At 42.1% G+C, this 24,108-nt stretch overlaps 1 protein-coding gene across 1 annotated transcript in view; it reads left to right on the forward strand.

Annotated features, from left to right (window-relative positions):
• TMEM132D (transmembrane protein 132D) overlaps window positions 1-24,108 on the forward strand; it is a 385,997-nt gene that overhangs the window by 315,995 nt on the left and 45,894 nt on the right. Inside the window, exon 5 of the mRNA XM_073312908.1 lies at window positions 11,290-11,433. Within this exon, the coding sequence (XP_073169009.1) occupies window positions 11,290-11,433 (144 nt within the window). The remainder of the gene's footprint in view (window positions 1-11,289; window positions 11,434-24,108) is intronic.

Genomic DNA, 24,108 nt, shown 5'->3' on the forward strand with positions numbered 1-24,108 from the left:
TTGTGCTGTTGGAGAGACTGAGTAGTACACACCATATCAGGCATAAGGAAGGAGGTCCTGAGGTAAGGGTGAAGTGGAGCTTGAGGAAGTCAGGGCTGCTGTGGGGGAAGTAGCCCAGAGAATTGTAAATGTCATGTTTCTAAAAGGTCAGCTACCATAGCTGATACTATTAGAGTCCCTGGGCTGGAGCCCGGAGTAGAGGATGGGCCTGGGCTCCCCCCCCCCCACACACACACTTTACTCCCTGATTAATCACTGAGACTGGGAGACAACAGAGACTGTGCAAGGAAGGATAACTTCTCCTCACCTCCCTCGCTGGCTTATGATGAAAATGGCTCAGTAGACTGTGACCCTTGTCTCTAGAGAGAGAAGGGTTATGTGGAGGGTCATCAGTGAGCCTCTGAGGCTAGTGAAATCTGCCAGGAAACGTGGGACCCACGGAGGCAAGGACAAAGCTTTGTCAGACCAGCTTTACCTCTTCAAACTCCATAGTGGCCACACATAGAACTACCAGTCTATTTGTAGATCTGAAGTATTTCCAAAGATTTGTTCCTCATAGGGTCTCGGATATTTGTTTGTCCTTTTGATTAAACTCTAATTTGACTGTGGTAAATTGTATCTGGTATTCAGAGATGAAGGTTCCTGTATCTTATCCTTGAAAGAAGAAGTCATGCATAGTGCTTTCCAGAGATCAGCTTCCTCACAGAGGTTAAAAATAATTTCATATCAGGAATGTTCCCTGCATGCCAAGGGTGCCATAAGAGGTAGGAGGGGCAGCTGTCTTGGTGGCATTCATGAGTTTGCCTTCTTCCCTTGAGCAAAATCCAGTCATTGACTGCTATCTGTTTTTAAGTGGAAAATTTGACAGCTGTACTTTTAAGTATCCCACTGGCTGAGTTTCACTGATTGTCTTCACCAAAGCTGCCCACTCATACATACCCTGGAGAATCTCCCTTATAAACAGGCCCAGAAGTGCTGATGTTCTCAGCTCTGGGAGATGTTGTGTTTGGACAGAATTAAGTGGTTTGACTGGCTACCCGTAGGTGCAATTGTCAGTTATTAGCTTTACATTTCTTCCAAAGAAGTTACACAGCATTTAACCAAAAAAATTTTTTTTAATTTGAGTATATATTGTTATTGACAAAAAATAGGGTATTAATGAAAAATTCTACATCTGTTTAATTTGTTATACTAATTTATGTTCTCTATTTATTCAAAAAGTACAATAAAATCTATAATATTCAGCTTTGTGCAAATGCAGTCCAAGAACTTTGAGAAGCACTTTTTGAATGTTTCATCTTGGTTTTGGCCTTTAAGGGCAAGTATTGCCTCTCGCGGTCTGAGCCAAATTCCCATTGGGGTGAGCAGGCACAGATCCTGGCTTCGGTGGAGATGCAACTGCCTACACCAAGAGTAATTTTGACCTTATGTCACTGTTGAGCCACTGGTAGCAGGGTAATTACAGGAGCTGTGTGAACTTTTGAGAGCAAAACTCAGCTATTTTTAGAACTGAAACCAGCTGGGTTTCATGTGAAACTTTTTTGATCCATAAAAGTTTAATGGAGCTTCAAAGTGAAATATTTTGCTCTCTCTGGATTTTTTGAGATTGAGTTTTGTGGTTTCATTTTAGTTCCTTAATAGCTAACCACATGGGAGGTTTTATGGGTTGAAATACCGAGATTGGAGTTGTTTCATGGGAAGAAGCAGGTTTTTTAAATTAATAAGCTAATTATTATTACCATAGCCTAGGAGTCCTAATCATCAGTGAGTACCCCATTATGTTAGGTGTTGTACAAACACCGAACAAAGAGACAATCTGTGCCCAAAAGAGGTTACAATCTAAATATAAGACAAAGGACAACAAATGGATACAGACAGATAGACGGGAGAGTACAAGGAGACACTATACATTATTTGACACCTCTAAGTCATAGACACTGTGGAGATGGGCCCTGTAGAAAACCCACAGATGATTAAATAGGAAGATAAATAGATAGATGACTGAGATCATGGATGTCATCACTCACTATGAGCCTATTTACAGTATCCTAATATGGATACTCATTTTATGTAAGAACGGTCATACTGGTTCAGACCAAAGTTCTATCTAACCCAGTATCCTGTCTTCCGACAGTGGCCAATGCCAGGTGCCCCAGAGGGAATGAACAGAACAGGTAATCATCAAGTGATCCATTCCCTGTCGCTCATTCCCAGCCTCTGGCAAACATGTATCCAATGTACGTTATTGCTCCGTATTGAGACATTGTTTAAATTAAGTGGATTTTTAAGCCTATTACAAGCACATGGAATGTTTAATAAAATGGGAATATACTTTAATTAATTTATGTACATTTTACATTGGCTCTGGTGGGTAATAATGTTGCATCCACATATGTATTATTAAATAAGAGCTTATTAAGTTTTAAGCTATATTATGTTTAAGAATTTCAATCGAGATTAGATTTTTAGGAATATATTAAAACATCTTTTTTTTTAAATTGAGTTTTTTAAAAGAAAATTTTAATTATGGAAATTATTTTCAAATGACATTTTGGAGAGCGTGTGTGTGTGTGTTGCCCTTCTTAAGGTTAAGGGTTAGTTCTTACATCAGAATATTTCACTGCTGTTTGGACTGTGGAGAAAGGAGAAACTGGATCCAGAATAGGCTATATCAGTGAGATAAAATAGATATTTCATGCTGTAGCCTACAGGAGGAACTGCCATGCCTGTATGATATTTAAGGGATCTGCAGCCACCTCTCTACTTTGCACTAGCCTGGATCTCCAATTGTTGCTTCATTTCTAAAAAATAATTGAGACCTCATCCTAACATGCTCCCAAGAAATTTCAAGCAAGCTGCATGCCACATTCTCAGGAGAGACATCCCAGATAGCAAAGTCATCTTGCCACCATGAGCAGGTTTCTCCTATTGTAATATTCTGACAGACCTTGGAGATCACAGGTGACAACACCTCAGTCATGTGGCAATAATCTAACTACTAGCACTCCCCATGATCCAGGATATAGGAGGGCAATCTACCAGCAGTGTTGTGAGGCTTAGTTAATATATAATGTGCTTTGGACTCCCTGGATGGAAGGCACCGTTGGGAGTTATTGTTAGTTATTGTAAAGTTATTGTTACTTTCTCTTGACTGTTTTGGGAAGTATTTTCACAGTTACAGAGGATGGGGAAAGAAGCAAACTGTCTGTCCTGGTAGAGAATGGGATTTTTTTTGTTTATTTTTAAAAGGACCCCAGCATCTGGAAGTATAGTCACTTTTTTGAGAGAGAGAGTGGTTAAGTTGTTTCAGTTACTGCTTCTGCTCTCTTACTCCTATGAATTTTTGTGCTTTCACAATCACATTTTCCTATTTAAAAAATATGTTTCTATCCCTTATTGCTGTGTGAAAGTCCCACATGGTCAGCAGGGGGAGATGACTAAGGCCTCAGTTCAGGAAGGCAGTTAAGCATGTGCTTAAATTCATCCTTATTCAGGAGAGCACTTCAGAGTGGGCTTCACTTTGATCACATGCTTAAAGTTAAGCTGGTGCTGAGGGCTCTGTGGAATAAGGAAGCTTTGCGTAATGGAAGCCCATCTTGTCTATACATGGGAAACAGTGAAACTAATTATACACCATGTGCCAGACAAACGTACAAAGTAAGGAAACTGAAAAAAAGAGGGACAGTCCCCTCCCTCTATTTAATATAGTTCAGATACAGTAACCTTCGGTGTCACTGTTTACACTGATATGTGCACGCGTGTCAAACAGAAGTGTGATTGTGAAGTTTGCACAATCTGTTTTTTTTAAGTCAGTCTCTAGTCCTGATAGTTGCTGAGGAAAGCTGGAAAATATGATCTGTGTGCGTCCTGCAGACTCAGGAACCAGAAAGCAAATAAAAAGAACCCAAACTGTGATGGATTTTTTGTGGGGGGAGGCAAGGATGGTTTTTTGACTCATAATTTTTAAGTCAAGCTTGTGATTTTGGGGGATCCTGACTCATAATTTTTTGAAAGCTTGAAGTTGGGGATAGTGTGTTTCAGCCAAGCAAAGTTGCTTGGGAATGTCCCACCTGTGCCACTCTGTCATGCAACTAGCCTCTGTGCCTGGTTTTAAAACTCCCACTTCATCTGCCTTAATCATACAGTTCAAAGATGTTTCAAGCTTTAAACCAATGAATTAAATCTTTGTCCTCACAACAAGGAGCTGTGAGATGACTCCACACTTTAGGTGTGGGCTCAGCTTCACTCCAAGACCGAGGACTAATCCGAAATAATCAAATATCAGGTGTTAGGAATTAATAAACATAAACCGTTTCATAGGGACACTGCTATTTGCTTTATATTTCCCCCCTTTAGCTTTCTTGCTTGGCAAATCTCTGATACGTTGTTGTTTTTGTTGCCCATCCTTGTAGTGGTTAACAAAAGGAAAAAAACTGAATTTGACCACATCCTTGAGGATGTCAAGCATTTATAGTTTATTAGTTTAGAAGCTTACTAAATTTAAACAGAAGCATTAACATGGCCTTCGGTTCTCTTGACAGTTATAAACTCTTCCTTGGGGGGATTTCTGTAATGCTGTCTAATCAGCTTAAGGAGTTAATTAAACAGCTGTCACTTAGCTTCTTAATTCTGAGACTTGATGCTAAATAAGATTTTAAATTAGTTATGCATGACTGAGGCATGGATTCTGTGATACAGCTAAGATGGCTTCCAGCGGAAGAGAAGAAGAAGCTAGACCTCATTTAAATGAACAGCAGTGGGATACTGGGTGACACCCAGATTAATGATCTGGAGACTGATACATGGAAAATTTATGAGGAAAACGGAGGGTACTAGTGAGTGCCAAGTAAGACAAGCTATTCATTCTCATTTGGTGCATGTACTTGACCTTAAGAAGTTTTGATAACTGTTATTCCCTTCCCTAGTACAGTCTGTACACATTAAACCCAAAGACTGAGATACCTGCTGAAAACAGTAAGGAACATATGTGTGTCACAAAACAGGTGTCAAGTCTGGATAGTTTCCTTTAGTTTAAACAAATGTGTGTATCCAGATCTGGCACTCTGGCAATGGGCTATAGTATTTCAATGAGCTTTTAATGCTTCTTTCCTTTGTTTGTATAAAGAAATGAACCACAGCAGATGTATTGAACATTAATATGTTTATTCATATGCATCCCACATACTAATTTCTGTTGTGAAATAACTAAAAGCTCTCTTTAAGAAATCAGTATGTCATTTAGAATTCCGATTCCGTCCTCTGACTCTGAAAATCAAGAGCCAGTTTCTCTGCTCAGGTGTAAATCCAGAGTAACTCCATTGAAATCAGAAATCGGAATCTATATTTTTAAAACACCATTTCCAAAGCTCATATTTCAAGCTTCCTTGTATTTTGCTGCTCATCCTCAGAGCTAAAGGCTTTGTGCTGCAAATCAGCTCCAGTTATTTTGAGGAAACATGCCTAGAGGTCTTCTTTGAAAAACAAATTGGTGCCTTGTTCACGGTTGCTTATGGTATTGTGTGGCTTTGAAGGACAAGAGGGAAAGGCTACTAAAATAAATTCTTTAATCCTGTTGAAGTGCTTTTGGAAGGGAACATTGACGATCGCCACTTTTGTACTTTAATATGAAACAAAGTGGTCCTATTATAAATCTAGTGCAGAACCTCAGACATTAAGCATGAGTCAGTCATCTGCTTGTTTATTCAGGTAGTCATATGAAGGCGACCATTCAGAAATAACTGGGGCAGAGAACAAGCTAGTGGGAGGAAGGGAAGAATCACAAGATTTAGAAAGACATTATTCCTTTCTTTCAGTGTAGGAATTAGAGGGCAAAAGGCATCCTAAGGGAAATTAAATTGTAGGGGCACCACCAATTAAAGCTGGGCAACGACTAGGCATTCACGTTTGCCTTTCTAGTTAAAAAGATGGTTGCTATGTGAAGCTTCTCAATGCGTTTCTTCTGGAGGAGTTTATACCTTCAGTTGCTCAGTATGAATCTTACTAGATAGACCCACTCCCCTTATGGGGAAAGAAATCCTTGCGTGGGCTATAATCACTTTATTTCATTGTTATTGGCTTTTGGTGTGCCTGAATTATAGAGATGTGCACCAAAATATACTCTATAACGGTTATAAAAGATCAGCATCTTTTTACAGCTGCTCTGGGAATCAACTTTTACTGGACAGCATATTAGGATAAAGCCTTTCAAAGCCGATAAGTATTCCTAGTTGTATTCCTCTGGCATCAAGTCTCCTATAATCCATGTTAGCTATGGACAAAGAATATAATATTTCTTCAAAAGATTCCAGTATCATTTAAGAAGCAGAAAATATCACTTTTAAATTAGTAACTGTTTTTCGATTTATAGCTGTTACACGTTGGAAATTTGCATTATAAATCTCTGTATAGGCTAAATAAGTATCATGTTTGTTTCCTTGGAATGAAATAAGTTTTTTATTTATTTTCACCATGGGAACATTAAGCCTTTTCTAGCCATTAAACAAATGGCTGAAGAAACATTTTTCATGGCCCCTGCTCTTTAAATTGTTGTAAATTCATTTTACACTTCTACATTCAAATGAGAAATGCAGATCAGATTTCTAAAGAAGAAATTCTCCAAGTGCAAAAAAGTGGAGTTGCTGAAACTGCAGAAACAATAAGTTTTGGCTGCTGCAAACAGATTCTGAATATTGCTCGTTTTACTTTGCACCTCTCTTGAAGTATCAAATGGATTTGTCTACTTGGCATACACCAAGTGTTTTGAGGCTTGCTGATGGGAAATCATGATCCTATTTTAGAACGTTAGGGGTTTCTATAAGCTCTAGGAAATATTTCTTTAAAAAGTTTGCAAAGTTTCTGAGGAGACTTTTGTGGTCCTTTAAAAAGTGGCAATGTTGTAATATATTCTGTCAAGCTGATAGGAGTTTTGCATCATGCAACCCATGTTTTTTAGGAATGGACAAGCACGCCGATTTTGAGTCTTCCTTAGAGGTTTTTAAGGTCGGGCTTGACAAAGCCCTGGCTGGGATGATTTAGTTGGGGATTGGTCCTGCTTTGAGCAGGGGTTGGACTAGATGACCTCCTGAGGTCCCTTCCAACCCTGATATTCTATGATACAGTTGGGGTAGGGACCAGGTCCGCTTGCATTTGTACAATACCTAGCCCCATGGGACAGATCCAGCTGGACTCTGGGCATGGGCAGTGGGTATCATAGCCTGAGGCAGGGCTCCCTAAACAGCCAGGCGTGGCCCCTCTCACACTCCCCCTCCTGCTCTTCCCCTGTGCCTTGGCCCCGGCTCAGGCTGGGGCTGGGGCCGCGCTGCCTGCCCTCCTGGTGCTCTGGGGCTGAGGGCTGGAGCCAGCACTCTGGGGCTGGAAGGGGGGAGGCTGGGGTCACGCTGCCCACCTTCCAGGCACTCCAGGGTTGGAGCCATGCTGTCAGCCCAGTGTTTCAGGGTTGGGGGCACTCACCTGGGGCTGGACCGGTGGCTGCAGTGGGGGGCTCTGGGCTTTGGCCGGGTGTGGGAGGGGGCTTGGGTGAAAGGGGCAGGGCTGGATTAGCCTCCCCCAGCCAGCGGTTCATGCTCTGCCCATGTCTCTGGGTTATTAAATGGTTATTAAATGATAACACTAATACTTGAAACTCTACCCAAAACTCAATCCAAATCTAAACTACCAATGCATCGGATTAACCTTATTTTTTATGCTGCTTTTCATTTTTACATTCCTTTGCCAGCACCTCTCTGCAGCCAGTGGTGAAATCCAGAAAAAGAGGCTGATCCCATGGATTCCTAGCTCACTTGAGAAGTGAGAAGAAATGTTAAAAAAACGAGGCGTCCCTGGGGCACCTTAGACTAAATTTATTTGGGCATCAGCTTTCATATTCATCATATTCCAAGTCATTCTTTGCAGACCAAAGAGAGTCAGATATGGTTCTGATAAGCTTTAGAATGGCAAGCTGCTTCTCAGAGCAAACTCATGAACATTTTGAGGTTCGCTCTCCACTAGCTGTTAACTAGGGGCAACTTTTCATTTTAGCAGCATATCTCATTAGTCAGATTGTTTGCAAAAGCTCAGTATAAACTCTCTCCTTCCCTAGGGCCTGCACTATACGGTACAGACTAGAAATCTCAGGCCACTCACATATTGGTTCCAGCTTAATACTGAGGCCTGGATTCTGCCAACGTAACTTTACTACCATGAGTAGTCCTATTGAAATGAAGCACGTGCACAAGGGAGTGCAGAAACAGGGCCTAAGGTCTTGGTTCTACAACTCTTATATGTGCCTAGTAGCTGTCCCATTGGCTTCGGTGGGACTACTCGTTAGGGGAAGCCTCCCCACCCCCAAGTGGGTGTAAGGTTTGCAAAATATCTATACAGTATGCAGGAGACTCTCTGTGATGCTTCAGATTAAAGAAAAAAATTAAATCATTTGGAAATTTAGTTGCAAACCTCCCGGAGATTCTGGTTGCCAGAAAAATATCTTCTGTTCTGAGAGCAACGCTACGCCCAAGACTGATGGGCCTCATGCTGCAGACTGGCTGTCCTTAGAGACATTTACCTTTGTGTGACTTGTGATTTCAGAATATCGGAAGGGTTTGGGGACTGGTTGGGGGAAAGGGGGGGCCTTCTTCTTTACCGTTCTTTTGTAAAATTCTATTTCCCGCTCCCCTTAAAGATCATGAGGTTGCAGGGGCAGACTCTGGCAAGGTAGCTATCAAAAGTGTAGGAGTTTTTTTCCTTCTTTAGATACTGCTTTGATCCCAAATAAAGTGTCTGTTCCTTTAAATAGTGTGAAGAGCCCTTTTTTATCCCCGTTTAGATGAGAGAGATCGGTGCTTCCCCTCTCTCTATCCTGAGAGACAGTAGGGGGAGTCGTTGTGGTTTCGATCGTACTTTGTTTCCTTCCACAAGTGAAATCAGGTCAGGCTCAGAACCCATAGCATGAGCTATTTAGATAATGAGAAGTTAGCACTCAGGGGGCTTTGGAAGCCTTTAGTTCATAAGAACCAGTTGAAATCAAGGAGCTCTTGTTCTATGGGATATTCCTTGATTCAGAGGCCTGGTTTTGAAAAGCTCAAAACCTTTCCAGGAATGAGCAGTGCCTTGTAATTAGGAATGGAAGAATGCAGGAGTCAAATTGTGCTCTTTGTTTCCCTTCGTGTAAATCAAGGATAACTGTAGAGAAGACAATGAAGTTACACCAGGGTAACCGAGAGCCCAATTTAGTACTGTGTTTCTGAGTCAAAATGTAGTCCTATAATCTGAACCACAATCCTTAAAATGTATAAGTAATGCATCAAACAGGTAATATTCCTTTTGGAATAAATGTGGCAATAGTGATATAATATAATATTATTCACTTATATAGCTCATTTCATGTAAAGAACTCAAAGCACTTTGCCGACAGCTTTACTCTTTGAGATAGGGTAGCTCTGTATTATCCTCATTTTACAGACGGGGAGACTGAGACACAAACAGGTGAAGCAACTTGCCCAAGGTCACATGGCAAATCAGTGGCAGAGTCAGGGTAGTTTCCAGCCTCACCATCCCAAGCTCTAAGAACGAGACACACTGGTTCTCATTCTCCATTGCCCTGCTCTCTTTGTGGTCACTTACACCAGATATGAGTGGTTGCATTTTAAACTCACTCTGCTGTGGCATAACCAACTATACGAAGTGCAGAGCAGTGGAGACTGAGGCTCATTGCCTGTGTTTATATGGCCCCAATTACCACAGTATCTGAGCACCATACCGTCCTTAGTGTATTTATCCTCACAACACCCAGGGGAGGTACAGAAGTACTGTTTTTTCACCATTTCACAGATGGAAAACTGAGGCACTGAGAGGCTAAGTGACTTGCCTAAGGTCACTCAGGAAGTCTTCGGCAAAGCAGGAAATTGATCCTGGATTTCCCAGGTTCTAGACTAGTGCCTTTACCACTGCACCATCCTTCCTCTAATTATGTAAGCACTGTTTTCTCTGACGTTTTTGTAGAATGCCAATGGCTACAGAATACCGTCTGGAGCAGGGTTCCGATGGTTAAAGGACAAGGCTTAAAACAAGGTACTTTCAGGTGACCAACAGGGCTGTTAACTGAGATCAGTGTGAAGAGGTCTCCTAAAGTACCGACTACTAAATCCTAGGCACGTGCATGCTCATACTGTGTGGAATCTCCTCCGGGTGTCATCCTCTAATATAATAGTGAGCTGTAGCTCACAAAATCTTATGCTCAAATAAATTGGTTAGTCTCTAAGGTGCCACAAGTACTCCTTTTCTTTTGGCGAATACAGACTAACACGGCTGTTACTCTGAAACCTGACTGATATTCACTGAGTGGCAATCAGGGAAGGGGGAGTACCCTAACAGCTCTGATGACAGAAGGGAGTTTGTCACCAGAAGTTCTCTGTACAGAATCAGGGAAACTCTTGAAGCACAGAGCTACTGCCATACATGTGCAGTGGACAGAGCACTGGACTGGGAGTCAGGAGACCTGGATGCTATTCCGTGGCTCTGCCATTGGCCAGGCGTGTGATCTCAGGAAAGTCACCGCCTCTCCATTTCTTTTATCTGGTTAAACTGTACGTTCTCAGGAACTGACTCTCACTCTGTGTACAGCACATAGCACAATGGGTCCCCAAGCTCAGTAGGACCTGGCGCTACTATAATGGAAATAATAAATATCAGTAATAATTAATAATGAACAGTGGGTTAAAGAAGAGGGCATGCTGAGTGATGGGATCTAGCACTCATCCAAGTCAGACCAGACACATCACCCGCTCCATATATTACTGGCTCATACTATTTTAAAGATCAGGGTTCCCGAGTCTGCTCCTCAGCCATCCTCAAGAGAATGATTTTGTGCCTTCTACCCCATCAGGCTGGCTAGACCCTTAAAAACAGACCTCTCATTATCCTGCAACAGTGCGTTAAAACACCACACCTGGCTAATATCATACAGTGCTGCGTTGCTACAGTGTTCTGGGCATTGCTATTGAGTTCTATATGGGGAGATCAGACACATGTAAATGGAAATCCTGGCCCCAAGGAAGTCAATCCCATTGTTTTGACTGGGGTAAGGATTTCACGCCCAAGTGTTACCTTGCGCTTGGTGCAATTTACTGTACCCTTGTCCCATCCTCTGTGCCAGCAATTCTTGGGAGGTCAGTGGAAAATTAACACAAGCTTCATTTTTATAAGGATAGGTGAAGAAGAGGAGAGCTGGCGTCTGATGACAGAAAGGGGGGCGAGGAGGAAGCGTCTAAACCAAGGGTTTGTTTGGTCTTTTAGGAAGCTGAGATCCTGAACACAGCGATTCTCACTGGGAAAACTGTGGCTGTCCCTGTCAAGGTGGTCTCAGTGGAGGAGGATGGGACCGTGACTGATCTTCTAGAATCCGTGGAGTGCAGATCGTCTGATGAAGATGTAATTAAGGTGAGAACCTATCATTTAATTGAGGGAAGGCCACATCCCTGCAAGAAACACTGCCAGTAGTGTTGTCTGACCTGCCAGGGTCTGTTCTGTGTGTGGCTAGTTTAATCCGTTCCTGACTATCCTTCCATTAAAAGGCAAAGAATTATTATCATCATTGTAATGTATAGACCAATGCACTGGACCTATTAAAACACACTGAAAACCCCAAATCTCCACCCAGCATCTTGGGGTGTGTTCATCAAAAATAAAAAAACAGATAGGGAGGCCAGTGATTGACAGGACACAGCAGTGTCCTGACCACACCTCTGCACCTGTAGGTCTATCTTAGCTCTACACCCACAGATGATTCCTTTACACTGGGATGACTCTGTCTTGGCTGGCTATGCTGGCTTCAGGGCAAAGTTAGCACAAACTCTGATGCAGGGGAAACTCTTACCTAAGGACTTTGTATTTGCCTAACTTGCAGTTCTCTCACCTCGGTGTAAATCTGGAGTAGCCAGGCTGGGGTTAATGGCATTCCAGCATGGTAAAAGTGAAAGGGCGAAATTCTGCTCTCATTTCAATGCGGTTGAATCAATCAATGGGGCTACACTGGGGTAACCAACAGCAAAATTGGTCACTGAAAGGCCAGAAGACAGTGAAAGACCGTTTGTGTATTGGTAAGTGTAACTTACACCCCCTACCCTCTTATTAGCTGCTTTCTCCTGTTTCATCCCTCTCTTCCAATCCCACAATGGGCGTGTCTACACTGCAGCTGGGATCAACCCTCCCAGCCCGAATAGACGGACCTTTGTAACAGGGCTCGCACTAGTGTGCTAGAAATAGCTGTGTGGACAGTGCATCAATGCAGAGGCTTTGGCTATTCACCCAGCTCAAGCCCACTTTACTCCCTGGGTCCAAGATCAGGTGGCTAGCTCAAGCCTCCACTGCTGCGTCCAGATAGCTAAGTTTAATGCATTAACGCAAACCCACCAGTGCAAGTCTGTCTCCCTGGGTTGTGTGGCTCACTCCCAGCTGCAGTGTAGACATACCCACCAAGAGACTGGAAGTGGAGCTGTACCCAGTGAGAAAGTTACACCAGTTTAGGCTTAGGCTCAGACTTGCTTGTGCTGTGTAACTCCTACTACTGTTCACCTTTTCTCTGGCCCCTTGTCTCCAGCTGAAGTTCATTTGATTTCTTGGTCATTCCTAGCTTCTCTGCTTGAAGGGAAAGTAAACATATGTATTAAAATGGACACAGCCTTGAGAAATGCATCCAGAGATAGCAAGTGCTGTGAGCCTTATTCTGCTGAGGACCAGAAAATGAAAATGAACCTCCATGTGATGGGAGGAAAATTGTTTTGCAAGTGAAGTGCCTCCCACTCATAGGTGTGATTTGGAAGAAGAAAGAAAAAGAAGAAAAATTTGTGACAAATAAAGCACAAACACCTACACATGAGAAATTACCCAATCTATATGATGTCTTTATGAGAGAAAAACACTGAAGCATGATCCAGTTTCTTTTGCCACTGATCTCTAAGCATGGTAATCTGACTTTCAGGACTTTCTGCATTAGTGGACTGGTCCTGCAAACCTTTGGGCATGCATGTCACTTTTCACACAGGGGTCTGACACACAAGTGTAAAATGACTCCCATGGTTTTCAGGATCAGGCCCCAAATGTGTAAGAAAAAAATGCAGCTAATAAACTCAGTGCTTTCTACATCCCTTCAAGCCACGCAGCATGCATGTCCCAGTTGAACTGTCACCTCTGAACTGAGGGCACCATGTGACCCCTCAAGTTCAACATTTCCTTATTTCAGTTCTCAGCATTCACAACTGCTCTACTTTAGAATAAAAGCAGCCTGTATTCATTCTCCATTCCTTTTTTTTTTTTAATTTTCACTCACTTAACCTGCCAGCACACTTGTTAATGCTTGAAATGATTTTAAAAAAGAACTAGATAAATTCATGGAGGATAGGTCCATCAGTGGCTATTAGCCAGGATGGGCAGGGATGGTGTCCCTAGCCTCTGTTTGCCAGAAGCTGGGAATGATCAACAGGGGATGGATCACTTGATGATTACCTGTTCTGTTCATTCCCTCTGGGGCACCTGGCAATTGGCCACTGCCGGGAGACAGGCCATACTGGGTCAGACCAAAGGTCCATATAGCCCAGTATCCTATCTTATGTTCTTATGATTGCCTCAAGACAAAAGGTTCAGATCTGGCTTTTGAAGATAAAACTAGATGATCCTAATAGTCTTAAAATCTGTAAATCTATGTAGTGACATCTCAGTCATAGAGGCCTTGATCATGAAAGGTGCCGAGTACCCTCAACTCCTGTTGACTACAAGCCCATCTCTAGAACAGTTACTCTTCTGGCTTCAAAGGGATTAAGCACTTCACAGGAGATAGTCAGATTGGGCCATATTTTTTTTTCTCATGGGTTCACAAGCCTCATTATGCATGTACTGTAATGCACTGTGATGTGCTATAAAGAGTTGTAGATTTCACCATCAGCTTTCTGCAGAAGTGAAATGGCCATTTGGTTTATTTAGTGTGGAATAATATAACTATGAATACTAAACGTTTTTAAGAAACCCAGCATATCCCATTTAGTTGGTATATGTTAATGGACAAGGGGAGACCATGATAGACAGTGCTGGAGAGAGACGATGGTGTGAGGTGGGTACAAGAAACCTAATAACAGAATGACAACAATATGGGTTTGTCTGGAGTTTGCCATTATCACCTCAGATACTCACAGCTGGCTGTCCTTACAGACAGGCTTCTCTAGAAGAGAAAATGAGATAGACAGCTAAAAATTAGCACTAAAACCAGGCCAGCTAAAAGAAAATTCCTTTGTGAATCCAAAGTTGTTGGTTTTTAAAAATGTTTTTAAACCTAATCCATCTGGCAGCCAATGGGCCTTAATCACTAAGGGCCTCTCCCTGAGCTGGTGTAAATCAGCCTCATTCCAATGACTTCAGTGGAGTTGCGCCAATTTACACCAATTGAGGATCTGGCCCTGTGTGAAATTTTCCTCAGTCAAAGGTTGACGGGAACATTGCGTTCTCTCAGCTGCGCATTTTCCCATTTTAATTTGGATGCACACACTAGCGGGATATGTTTAGCTCCAAATCTATCCTCTCTGGGCCCCATTAGCTGATATGTCTTTCCTAGTGGACATCTTGTGGCATTGAAGTGAGACTGAAAGCTCCATTTTGTTCCAGTGGGGAACACCAGCAACTGGAGGCTTTGCTTAATATTCCTTGACGTGAGCCCTTAAGACCAATGCAGGTAATCAAATGTTACTGTCAGAGGAGCAACCTGCAGGGAGCTTCAAGTTTACCTCCAAGTTAAGGAGGGAAGAAACAAGGTAACTAAACAGCTTGAAATGCATAGAGCTGTAGATGGTGAAAAGTGACTTTTGTTAGCCATATTTCAACTTTTCTGTCAGGGGATTGTAACGAGAGCTGTAGAAATAACTGATTTTTCAGTTTGCTGGCAATTCTGAAAAATCAGGGGGAAATATTGTGCCATATCGGCCCAAACAAAAAAATATCCTTGCCCCAAAAAGCTGAAAATTTTTTGTTTCAGGTCAAACAAAATTTTGTATTTTGATTACGTCGAAACATTTCATTCACCTGTAATGAAACAATTTTGAGTTTTTTTACTTTTTAAAAATTATTTTAATTACATTGCAGTACATTTCAGAGTAAAAAGTCATTTTGAACTGAGAAATCTAAATGTTTTAATTCAAAAACATTTTTTTTTAAATATTCAGGTTTTTTTCAACTGAAACATTTTGTCAAATTCAGCAAAAAGTCAGAAAATGTTTCAGCTGGCCAAGTCTGTATTTTTCAGTGAAAAAAAATTTTGGCTGAAAAACTTTGCCTACCTCTAATGGTAACATTTACACCCATTCTACTTGTTTTAGGCCACTGCATCTTCACAATAATACCTTGTACAGAAGATGAGGCCAAGCAATTTGAAAGTCCAGCATGTTATATGTTTCCTTTTTAAAATCTACACGGGGTTTCCATTTATCTTAACAGTTGAAAACCCAGCCATCATGCTGGTGGCTTCTGATTACACATGCCTTTCTGTCTCTCTTAATCCTCTTTTTTTTCTGCTTCTGCAAGATCCTTCTGAGTCTGGTAAATCTGCCACTGATTTAAAAAATGGATTTGTTTAACGTAGGTTCAGAAAGAAAAATTACAAATTAGTTGACATGTATTGCTTAGCCATTGCCACATTCTTAGCTTATGTAAATGAAATCAATGATGTTAAGTCAGTTTTCATCAGCTGAAGATCTGGCCCCACTTCCTCTGTATGGTGATATTTATAAAGAATGTGTTTGCACTTTAAAGTGTTAATAAAGAGGCAGTGTGGCTACGAATAAGTGGGTGGGTGTGAAGCCACCATATCTCCTGTGCCATTTCAAAATTAGACTGGACAGTAAAATGTAGAATACACAGTGATCCTTATTAAATAGCTAACATTTGCCAACCGTACCACAGTAGTTTCCAGCGTTTAGAAAAAGAAATAAATGCAACATCCCAGCAAACAATCCTACATCGGCAGAGGGGTAGGCAAGACTTGGGTCCTTTTCATCTTTAATTTCATCTAAATCTGAATCCTAGTAAGTTAGTGGACAGCCTTGTGTTGTCTGGAAAGTGCATAGGGACCCATTGAGATTAGCATGCTGCGCTAGTAGCATCATCAGAGCTGAAATCTTAGAGTCCAATTTTTCAGTACAGGCCCAGGGAAACACAGCGTATCGCTACACTGCAATAAAACACCCCTGGCTGGCCCGTGTCAGCTGACTCAGGTTCACAGCGCTTGAGCTGCAGCCTATGAAATTGCAGTGTAGACGTTGAGGCTTGGGCTGGAGTGTGGGCTCTGGGCCCCTGCAAGTGGGGAGGGTCCCTGAGCCCAGGATCAAATGTCTACACTGCATTTTTATAGCCCTGTGAGCCTGAGTCAGCTGACACAGGCAAGCCACAGGTGTTTTATTGCAGTGTAGACATACTCACAGAGACACATACCCACAGCGTATATCCAAGGGGGCAGGTTCTAATGGATCACTACTACGAAAGCATCGGGGAGCTGTGGGGTGGAATAACTCAGCGGATTGGTAGTGGCACACAGTGTCCAAGAATGTAGCCCAGTGACTGAAAATTGTTGATTATGAGACAGACTTTGAAATAAGTAAGTGGTTGGTTCAGTTCAGTTCTTGGTACTCAAGGCAGGGTCCTCATCCTTGTACTTATCTTTAAAACACGCAAGGAAATGTTTGGCACTATATGAATAACAGAATAATATAACCCAGCAAGTGTCTGTGTCCCAAAAATCATCCTTGCAACTTCCACTCTTCTTAGCGAGAGACCAGGAACTGAATGGGAATAGAGACGACTAGCAATGGTCCCTGAGGCTCAGACACAGTGGTGGGGTGGGGTGGGTGGTCAAGCTTGCACTGCCATTGTCTGTTCTGTAACTGATCCAAGGCTAAAGTTGGGACTTCACAATCCAGGATTGTCAATCTAGCACCTTCCACCAGCATTTAATTCACTTTGATTTGGACTGGGTGTGATTTTAAAAAGTGGGGACCCTGGGATTAGGTTTTCACTATTCTACACTTAGCACTTGTACAATGCTTTATGTTTTCCATCTTCTGTAAAAACAACAATAAGTCTGGAACATGCCTCAAAAGAGAAGCAAGTAGTATGGTCTGAAGTAAATAGGATGAAATTCAATAAAGACAAATGCAAAGATCTCCAATTAGGAAGTAAAATCAGTTGCACACATATGAAATGGAAAATGACTGCCTAGGAAGAAGTACAGCAGACAGGGATCTGGGGGTCATAGTGGATCACAAGCTAAATGTGAGGGAACAGTATAACACTATTGCAAAAAAAGCAAACATCATTCTGGGATGTATTAGCAGGAGTGTTATAATTGTAATCCTTCTGCCAGGCGGAGCCAGCAGCAACCAGGGCCGGGTTCAATATGTAGAGGTTCCTTTCCATCGATACAACACAGAACCGGCTCGAGCCCCCACCTAGTAACCTGGGAAAATTATACACCACAGCTTGATGCCTCTGAGAGGCAATACTTCACCACTCATAAGCACAGAGTCTGAGTGTAGAAATGAAACTTTTAATAAAAGGAGGGAAGTAACTCTATGTTAATTTGGGAAAACACCGGAAACAGGGTTCATAAACATAAACCATGAGCAAAAGAGACACCCCCAAGTAAGATGGGCAGTGTCCTTTTCCCCTCAGGCTCTTAAGTCGAGCAACCCACAATGTGCCAGTCCCTTCTCTGCATCCCACTCACAGTTGCTGTCTGTGGTCAGTGCAGACCTAGAGTTCAGAGGTGCATCTGCAGATTTCACCTCCCACCCTTGGTGGAGGTAAGGAGGCACCCTATTTGCTCCACTGCTTGGGCACTCGCCCGCTGCCCTGCTGGCTGCTTCACTGTGCCTCTCCACCAGCCGCCCTGCTGGCCGCTCACTCTGCTGTGACTTCTGCACATCAGTCTCTTAGTGATTTTCAGTTCTTTGCAGGCTGGGCAAAAACACTGCCCCATCTCAAGTGATTTCAGCTCTCAGTGATTGAGCATTTAAAATAACAAAAGAGGCCCCTAATGAAGCCTATTTAGCTCTTTCTTTGAACAGTGATGAGGAACAGGTTAAACCAGTTAGGGAGGACCTTTGGGGAGGGTTCACAACCTCCTGACTGGGACACCTGTTCCCATCCCTTTTACTTTCACAGGGCTCTGGCATTTGAGTCCCTGGCTTAATGAGGTTCTTTCATCTGAGGGTGACCCCCCCTCATCTGAGGGTGACCCCTCCCCCCGATTTGGGACAGGTTAAGCACAGTCCTGCTTCCCTGTATTCCTACAATAATTACAACATTGGTCACCATATTTCACTACCCCTGCATTCAGTACTAAAGTGATTTGTAACCCAACACCAGCCAAAACTGATTACTTTGACACCTCTCTATCTGCTGAATATCTAAGCAGAGTAGGAGCAAACTGTATTTACATAAACACATCGAAAGTCTAGCTTTCAGGGGAGCGTTCATTCAGACCCTGCTTACATAATCAAGACACAAGGAGTAATTCCTTCGCTCTACTCCACGCTGATTAGGCCTCAACTGAAGTATCAGTTGTATAAGTAGGGGCATAGCGAGCAGATCGAGGGACGTGATCGTTCCCCTCTATTCGACATTGGTGAGGCCTCATCTGGAGTACTGTGTCCAGTTTTGGGCCCCACACTTCAAGAAGGATGTGGATAAATTGGAGAGAGTCCAGCGAAGGGCAACAAAAATGATTAGGGGACTGGAACACATGAGTTATGAGGAGAGGCTGAGGGAGCTGGGATTGTTTAGCCTGCAGAAGAGAAGAATGAGGGGGGATTTGATAGCTGCTTTCAACTACCTGAAAGGGGGTTCCAAAGAGGATGGCTCTAGACTGTTCTCAATGGTAGCAGATGACAGAACGAGGAGTAATGGTCTCAAGTTGCAGTGGGGGAGGTTTAGATTGGATATTAGGAAAAACTTTTTCACTAAGAGGGTGGTGAAACACTGGAATGCGTTACCTAGGGAGGTGGTAGAATCTCCTTCCTTAGAGGTTTTTAAGGTCAGGCTTGACAAAGCCCTGGCTGGGATGATTTAACTGGGAATTGGTCCTGCTTTGAGCAGGGGGTTGGACTAGATGACCTTCTGGGGTCCCTTCCAACCCTGATATTCTATGATTCTATGATTCTATCATGTCCAGTTCTGGGCACCACATTTCAGGAAAGAAGTGGGCAAATTGGAGAAAGTCCACAGAAGAGCTACAAAAATGATTCAAGGTCTAGAAAACATGACCTATGAGGGAAGATTGAAAAAACTGGGTTTGTTTAGGCTGGAGAAAAGAAGACTGAGAGGGGACATGATAACAGTTTTCAAGTACATAAAATGTTGCTACAAGAAAGAAGGAAAAAAATTGTTTTCCTTAACCTCTGAGGATAGGACAAGACGCAAGAGACTTAAATTGCAGCAAGGGAGGTTTAGGTTGGACATTAGGAAAAACTTCCTGTCAGGGTGGTTAAGCACTGGAATAAATTGCCTAGGGAGGTTGTGGAATCTCCATCACTGGAGATTTTTAAGAGTAAGTGAGACAAAAACCTGTCAGGGATGGTCTAGATAATACTTAGTCCTGGCCATGAGTGCAGGGGACTGGACTAGATGACCTCTTGAGGTTCCTTCCAGTCCTACTATTCTAGGATTATTGTTCAATTTTACCTATCTGAAAACTGAGACACAGAGAAATTAAGGCCCCGATCCTGCAAAGACTCACAAGTGCTTAGTTTTAAATCTGTGAGTAGACTCATAAAGTTCAGCAGGATTACTTATGTGCTTAACATTATGTGCATGCATAAATCTATGCAGGATCAGAGTGTAGGTGACTAGACCATGGCCAAATAGTGATCAGAACTGAGAAGTTTCTGGCTTCCACAAACATCCCATAGACCTCAGTGCCTTGGCAGCAAAAACCCAATTTCTGCTGGCTTAGTTAAACCTCCATGTATCACATTGTATCATCACTGTATTTTCAGTACACCTGCTGTACTTCAGACTTAAGACCCTAGTGCATGTCAGAGCCACACTCATAACAACAGAAGGAATTACAAGTGAAATGAGCTCAGGTGCACATGGCCCTCTGTACCTCATAAGACCTATGAGAGTTTGGTCCAGGTAAAGAGGCAGCACAGGGTCTATCTGCAGCTCACTGTGCTATGATGTGGTAGGCTTCATGCCAGTTGCACAAGCAAAGGGTCACCCTGCAGGTCCATGGCTGAGGGATGAATTTCCCAGTGCCTGCATCTATCCTGCCCAAATTCTGATCTCTCAAGCTGTGAGTGGATAGTGAATAGTGAATTTCATCCCAGGATCATTGCTTACTTTTTTATCAAACCACCTCTGTAGAAACAAGGCCCAAATTTGTTCTGGTATGAATAATCAGCATTCGGTTATGGCTTCAGAGGCGAGGAATATAAGGCGATTTTGTTCCAGCCACTCTGAGTGGTACTGAAAGGACAGTAATGCCTCTGGCATTTTGTAAAGTCTTATTGCAGAGTAATAAATCCTGCACTAAAACTCAGTGTGGTCTTGTTAGTGGCAAAAATTACCTCTCTCTTGTCAAGTGCCGCCCATTACATGCTGCTCTCACCAGAACTAAAGTATCCAAGTCTTTTAAATAGCCTGACTCAGGCAGTGTTTTAAAACATTAAACTAATAGCATCTGCTTCTCCTCTTTCTTACACCTATGTAATAGAGGAGAAAATTCTCCTCTGTGAAAATCAGTGGAGTGACACTGGTTTAAAACCAATGGGAGAAGATAATCAGGCCCATGATTGTGAGTGGGGCTGCAGTTTGACCTTGACAGTTGGAGTGTTGCCAATGCTCACAATTTTATTGTGTCATTATAGTTGGTCTTAAATCTCCAGCACTTGGAGACATGGGATTGGGTTAGAATTCCAAGCTTTCCCTTTTTTTGAAAAGTAATTTTTTTAGCCCTCATGGCTGCAGATAAAAACTTGAAAACATGAAGTAAATGTATCCTAAAGATGCAAAAAATCAGAAGCTGAGTAAAAGCATTATTTTTCATGTAAATCTTATGATTTTTAAGACAATCTCATGATTTTGAGGGCCTGCCTCTTTAAATGCTTGGGATTGGTGATACTGCAATTAAAAAAAAATATGAGTGATCAGTAGAGATGGTCAGAATACTTCAAATGAAACATTTTTGTGTCAGAAAATGGGATTTCATTAAATAAAAATTTTCTGTGGGAAAAGATTGGTTTCAGCAGAATTTTCTGTTGGGGAAAATCAAAATGGAACATTTCCTTTTGGGTCAGTTGGATATTAATCTCTGTGTCCATCTGAAGTATCCATGAAATCTCAGTTCTGGGTCCCTCATACCTCCGTTCTCCCCTTTAGGCTCTGTTCTTGATTGGACTACATCTCCCATGATGCACTGTGGTGTCTCACTGTGGCTGAGCTGCCATGACACACTCTTTTTAACATCAGCTCATCTTGAAACAAAACTTTCCATTGCAGATCAACAAATGGGAATGAAAAGTTTCAATTCAGGGGTGTCTAAACATTTATTTTGATCAAAAGAATTTAAATAAATAACTATGATCTCAACCCATTTTCAATATTCCTGAATGAAATTTTTTCTAAACTTTTCATTCCATGAAAAGTTTTGATCATTCACCTTTTCATCCCAACTCAGGATGAAAATAGAAGTGGGATAGAAATTCCATTTTGCAATCAGCTCTACGGATCAGAGGGGAAAGATCAAAGCTCATGAAAATATAGTGTTAAAAATAAAAGCTGGGAATGAGCGACAGGGGAGGGATCACTGGATGATGACCTGTTCTGTTCATTCCCTCTGGGGCATCTGGCACTGGCCATTGTTGGAAGACAGGATACTGGACTAGATGGACCCTTGGTCTGACCCAGTAGGGCCATTCTTATGTTAAATTCTTATAAAAGTCACAAGAATAACTAGTGTGGTCTGACTTGATGCTGTTTTTAGTGGGAGCAGAAATAGATCCCTGATCTTCCCAGGATTAAAATCAGGAAAGGCAAAAATATGTACTGAAAGTAGAATTTGCCTTACCAGCCCAACCCATGGCTTCCTTGGAATGAATTGAAACACTCATTGAAAGTCATCGGTGCTCATTGCAAGAAGGTCAATGTTTAACTTGGCTCTCAATAGAGTTGGTTGACTTTTTGCAGTCACCCACACATAGAAGTTTCTATGTGGCAATAATCATGGCTATGTTTTCTTTAGAGTCATGAAAGTTATGGAATATAGTATGAAAGTGGAGCTGTAGCTATGATAGCACACAGGTCAAATTCATTGCTGGCATGAGACTTCCACTGACGTTGAGGGAGTTGCCTCCACATAGGGCATCAGTGAATTTGGCCCTTTGTGCCTACTTGGCAGAGACTGTATGTCTAGTGCATCCGGGGGAAATAACCTCCTCTGTCCATTGATATTTCTATTTAATAATAGTAAGGAATGAGCCTGATAAAGAGTAAGACAAGCTCCTTAAAGATATCCAAATGGTTTTGTCAAAGAGCATCTCTCACTAGGTTCTCAGTAAGGAATTCCTTCCAGACTGACTAGTGGGGCAGGGGGCAAAAAAAAAAAAAAAGAGCACAAGAGACAATAAACACAGTTTCACTTCTCATTAGTAGGTGATCTGAATTGTTTATGGTAAGATGCAGAAAGGCAGGTCATGGTCATTTGTGGTTGTAAGAAGCAGGAAATGACCTAGTTCGCAGAGCTGTCAGCCAGGTATTGTCTCTTTTTATTGTTACTTAATTGGGAATTTCTCATTTTTCTTCCTTTGAGGAGAGTGGCTGCATTCTGAGATTTTGGAAAAGGCGGTTCAGTCCCGGTGTCAGTTAGTAAGGAAACTGGATGCCTTTCTAGAGTTAGAAGACCGAGGAGGGAAAGTGTGTGAACTGGGAAAAGGAGCTCTAATAGATCAACCCATCCCCAATTCTTTCAAGGGAAGTAAGTCTTATTTACTTTTGACAGGCATTTCCATGGTAGCATGAGTTCACCTCATTATGACATTATACATTTGGAAAGTATCAAGGATCACCTCTTCCCATCTCCTCTATCATTGCTGGAAATCCATCACATGGAATATGATAGTCTGATCTCCAATCCCTCCAGAAGAAAGTAAAAAACCATAAAATCCCCCAATAATATGACATGGGGCAATTCAATACATAGATCCCACAAATGAAGGTGCTCAGATACCACGGTTTTGAGGGTCATATAAGTGCCCAAGCAGAGAGATTAGATTGACAGGTAGATCACCATGTTTAAGTATCACATGGTCTATGAGAAACCTTAGATGTCCATACAGGATGGGATTTTCAAAAGTGCCTTGACTTCCAAATGGGAGTTGGGTGTCTGGCTCTTTTAGGTGCTTTCGAAGATCTCACCCAGAAGGTACTGCATCCCAGTGATGATGGAGGATTCTTCCAGTACTTCCTGGAAAAGATCAGTCCAAAGGTTGATTGCCTTCTCAGAGAAAATGACAGAGCGAGAAAATGGGTGGGCGGGATGAGCAGAAACACAAATGGAGCCTAATTTACCTCTTACTTACACGGGGGTAGATTACAAGTAGCCACACTGAAGTTAGTGGAGTTGTGCTGCTATAAGTGAAAGGTGAATCAGGCACAGGGAATCCAACAGTACAGGTCTCCAAAGTAGGAATTTGCATTAAAGAACCGTAAGATGAGAGCTGTGCTCTCAAAACATCCTCCCCCGCTCTTAAAAGTCGTCACGTTCTCCAGTTACAGTGATTTGTAAAAAGAGCATCTACTACCTTCTTTTTAAAGAGGTCGTATTTATAGTGCTCTGTGCAGGCTCCAAGTCATCCTGCCAATGAGGATTCAAGACTCTTAATGCTGTTTTATTACCATGCAGTAAAATGTTACAATATGGCAGATAAATTGCTGTCCTCTAGATCCAGTTTAGGATTTTTTTTCTGGACATAGTGGGTGCGATATATCTACCAAGCTTTGTATCTTTTGTTTATCATCAATAGGACTGTCCAGGTGTTGTGTTAGCTACAGAAGGGCTCTTATATTGTTGCAATATCAACA

This window comes from Lepidochelys kempii, chromosome 15 (genome assembly GCF_965140285.1).
Source record: "Lepidochelys kempii isolate rLepKem1 chromosome 15, rLepKem1.hap1, whole genome shotgun sequence".
Taxonomy (NCBI): domain Eukaryota; kingdom Metazoa; phylum Chordata; order Testudines; family Cheloniidae; genus Lepidochelys; species Lepidochelys kempii.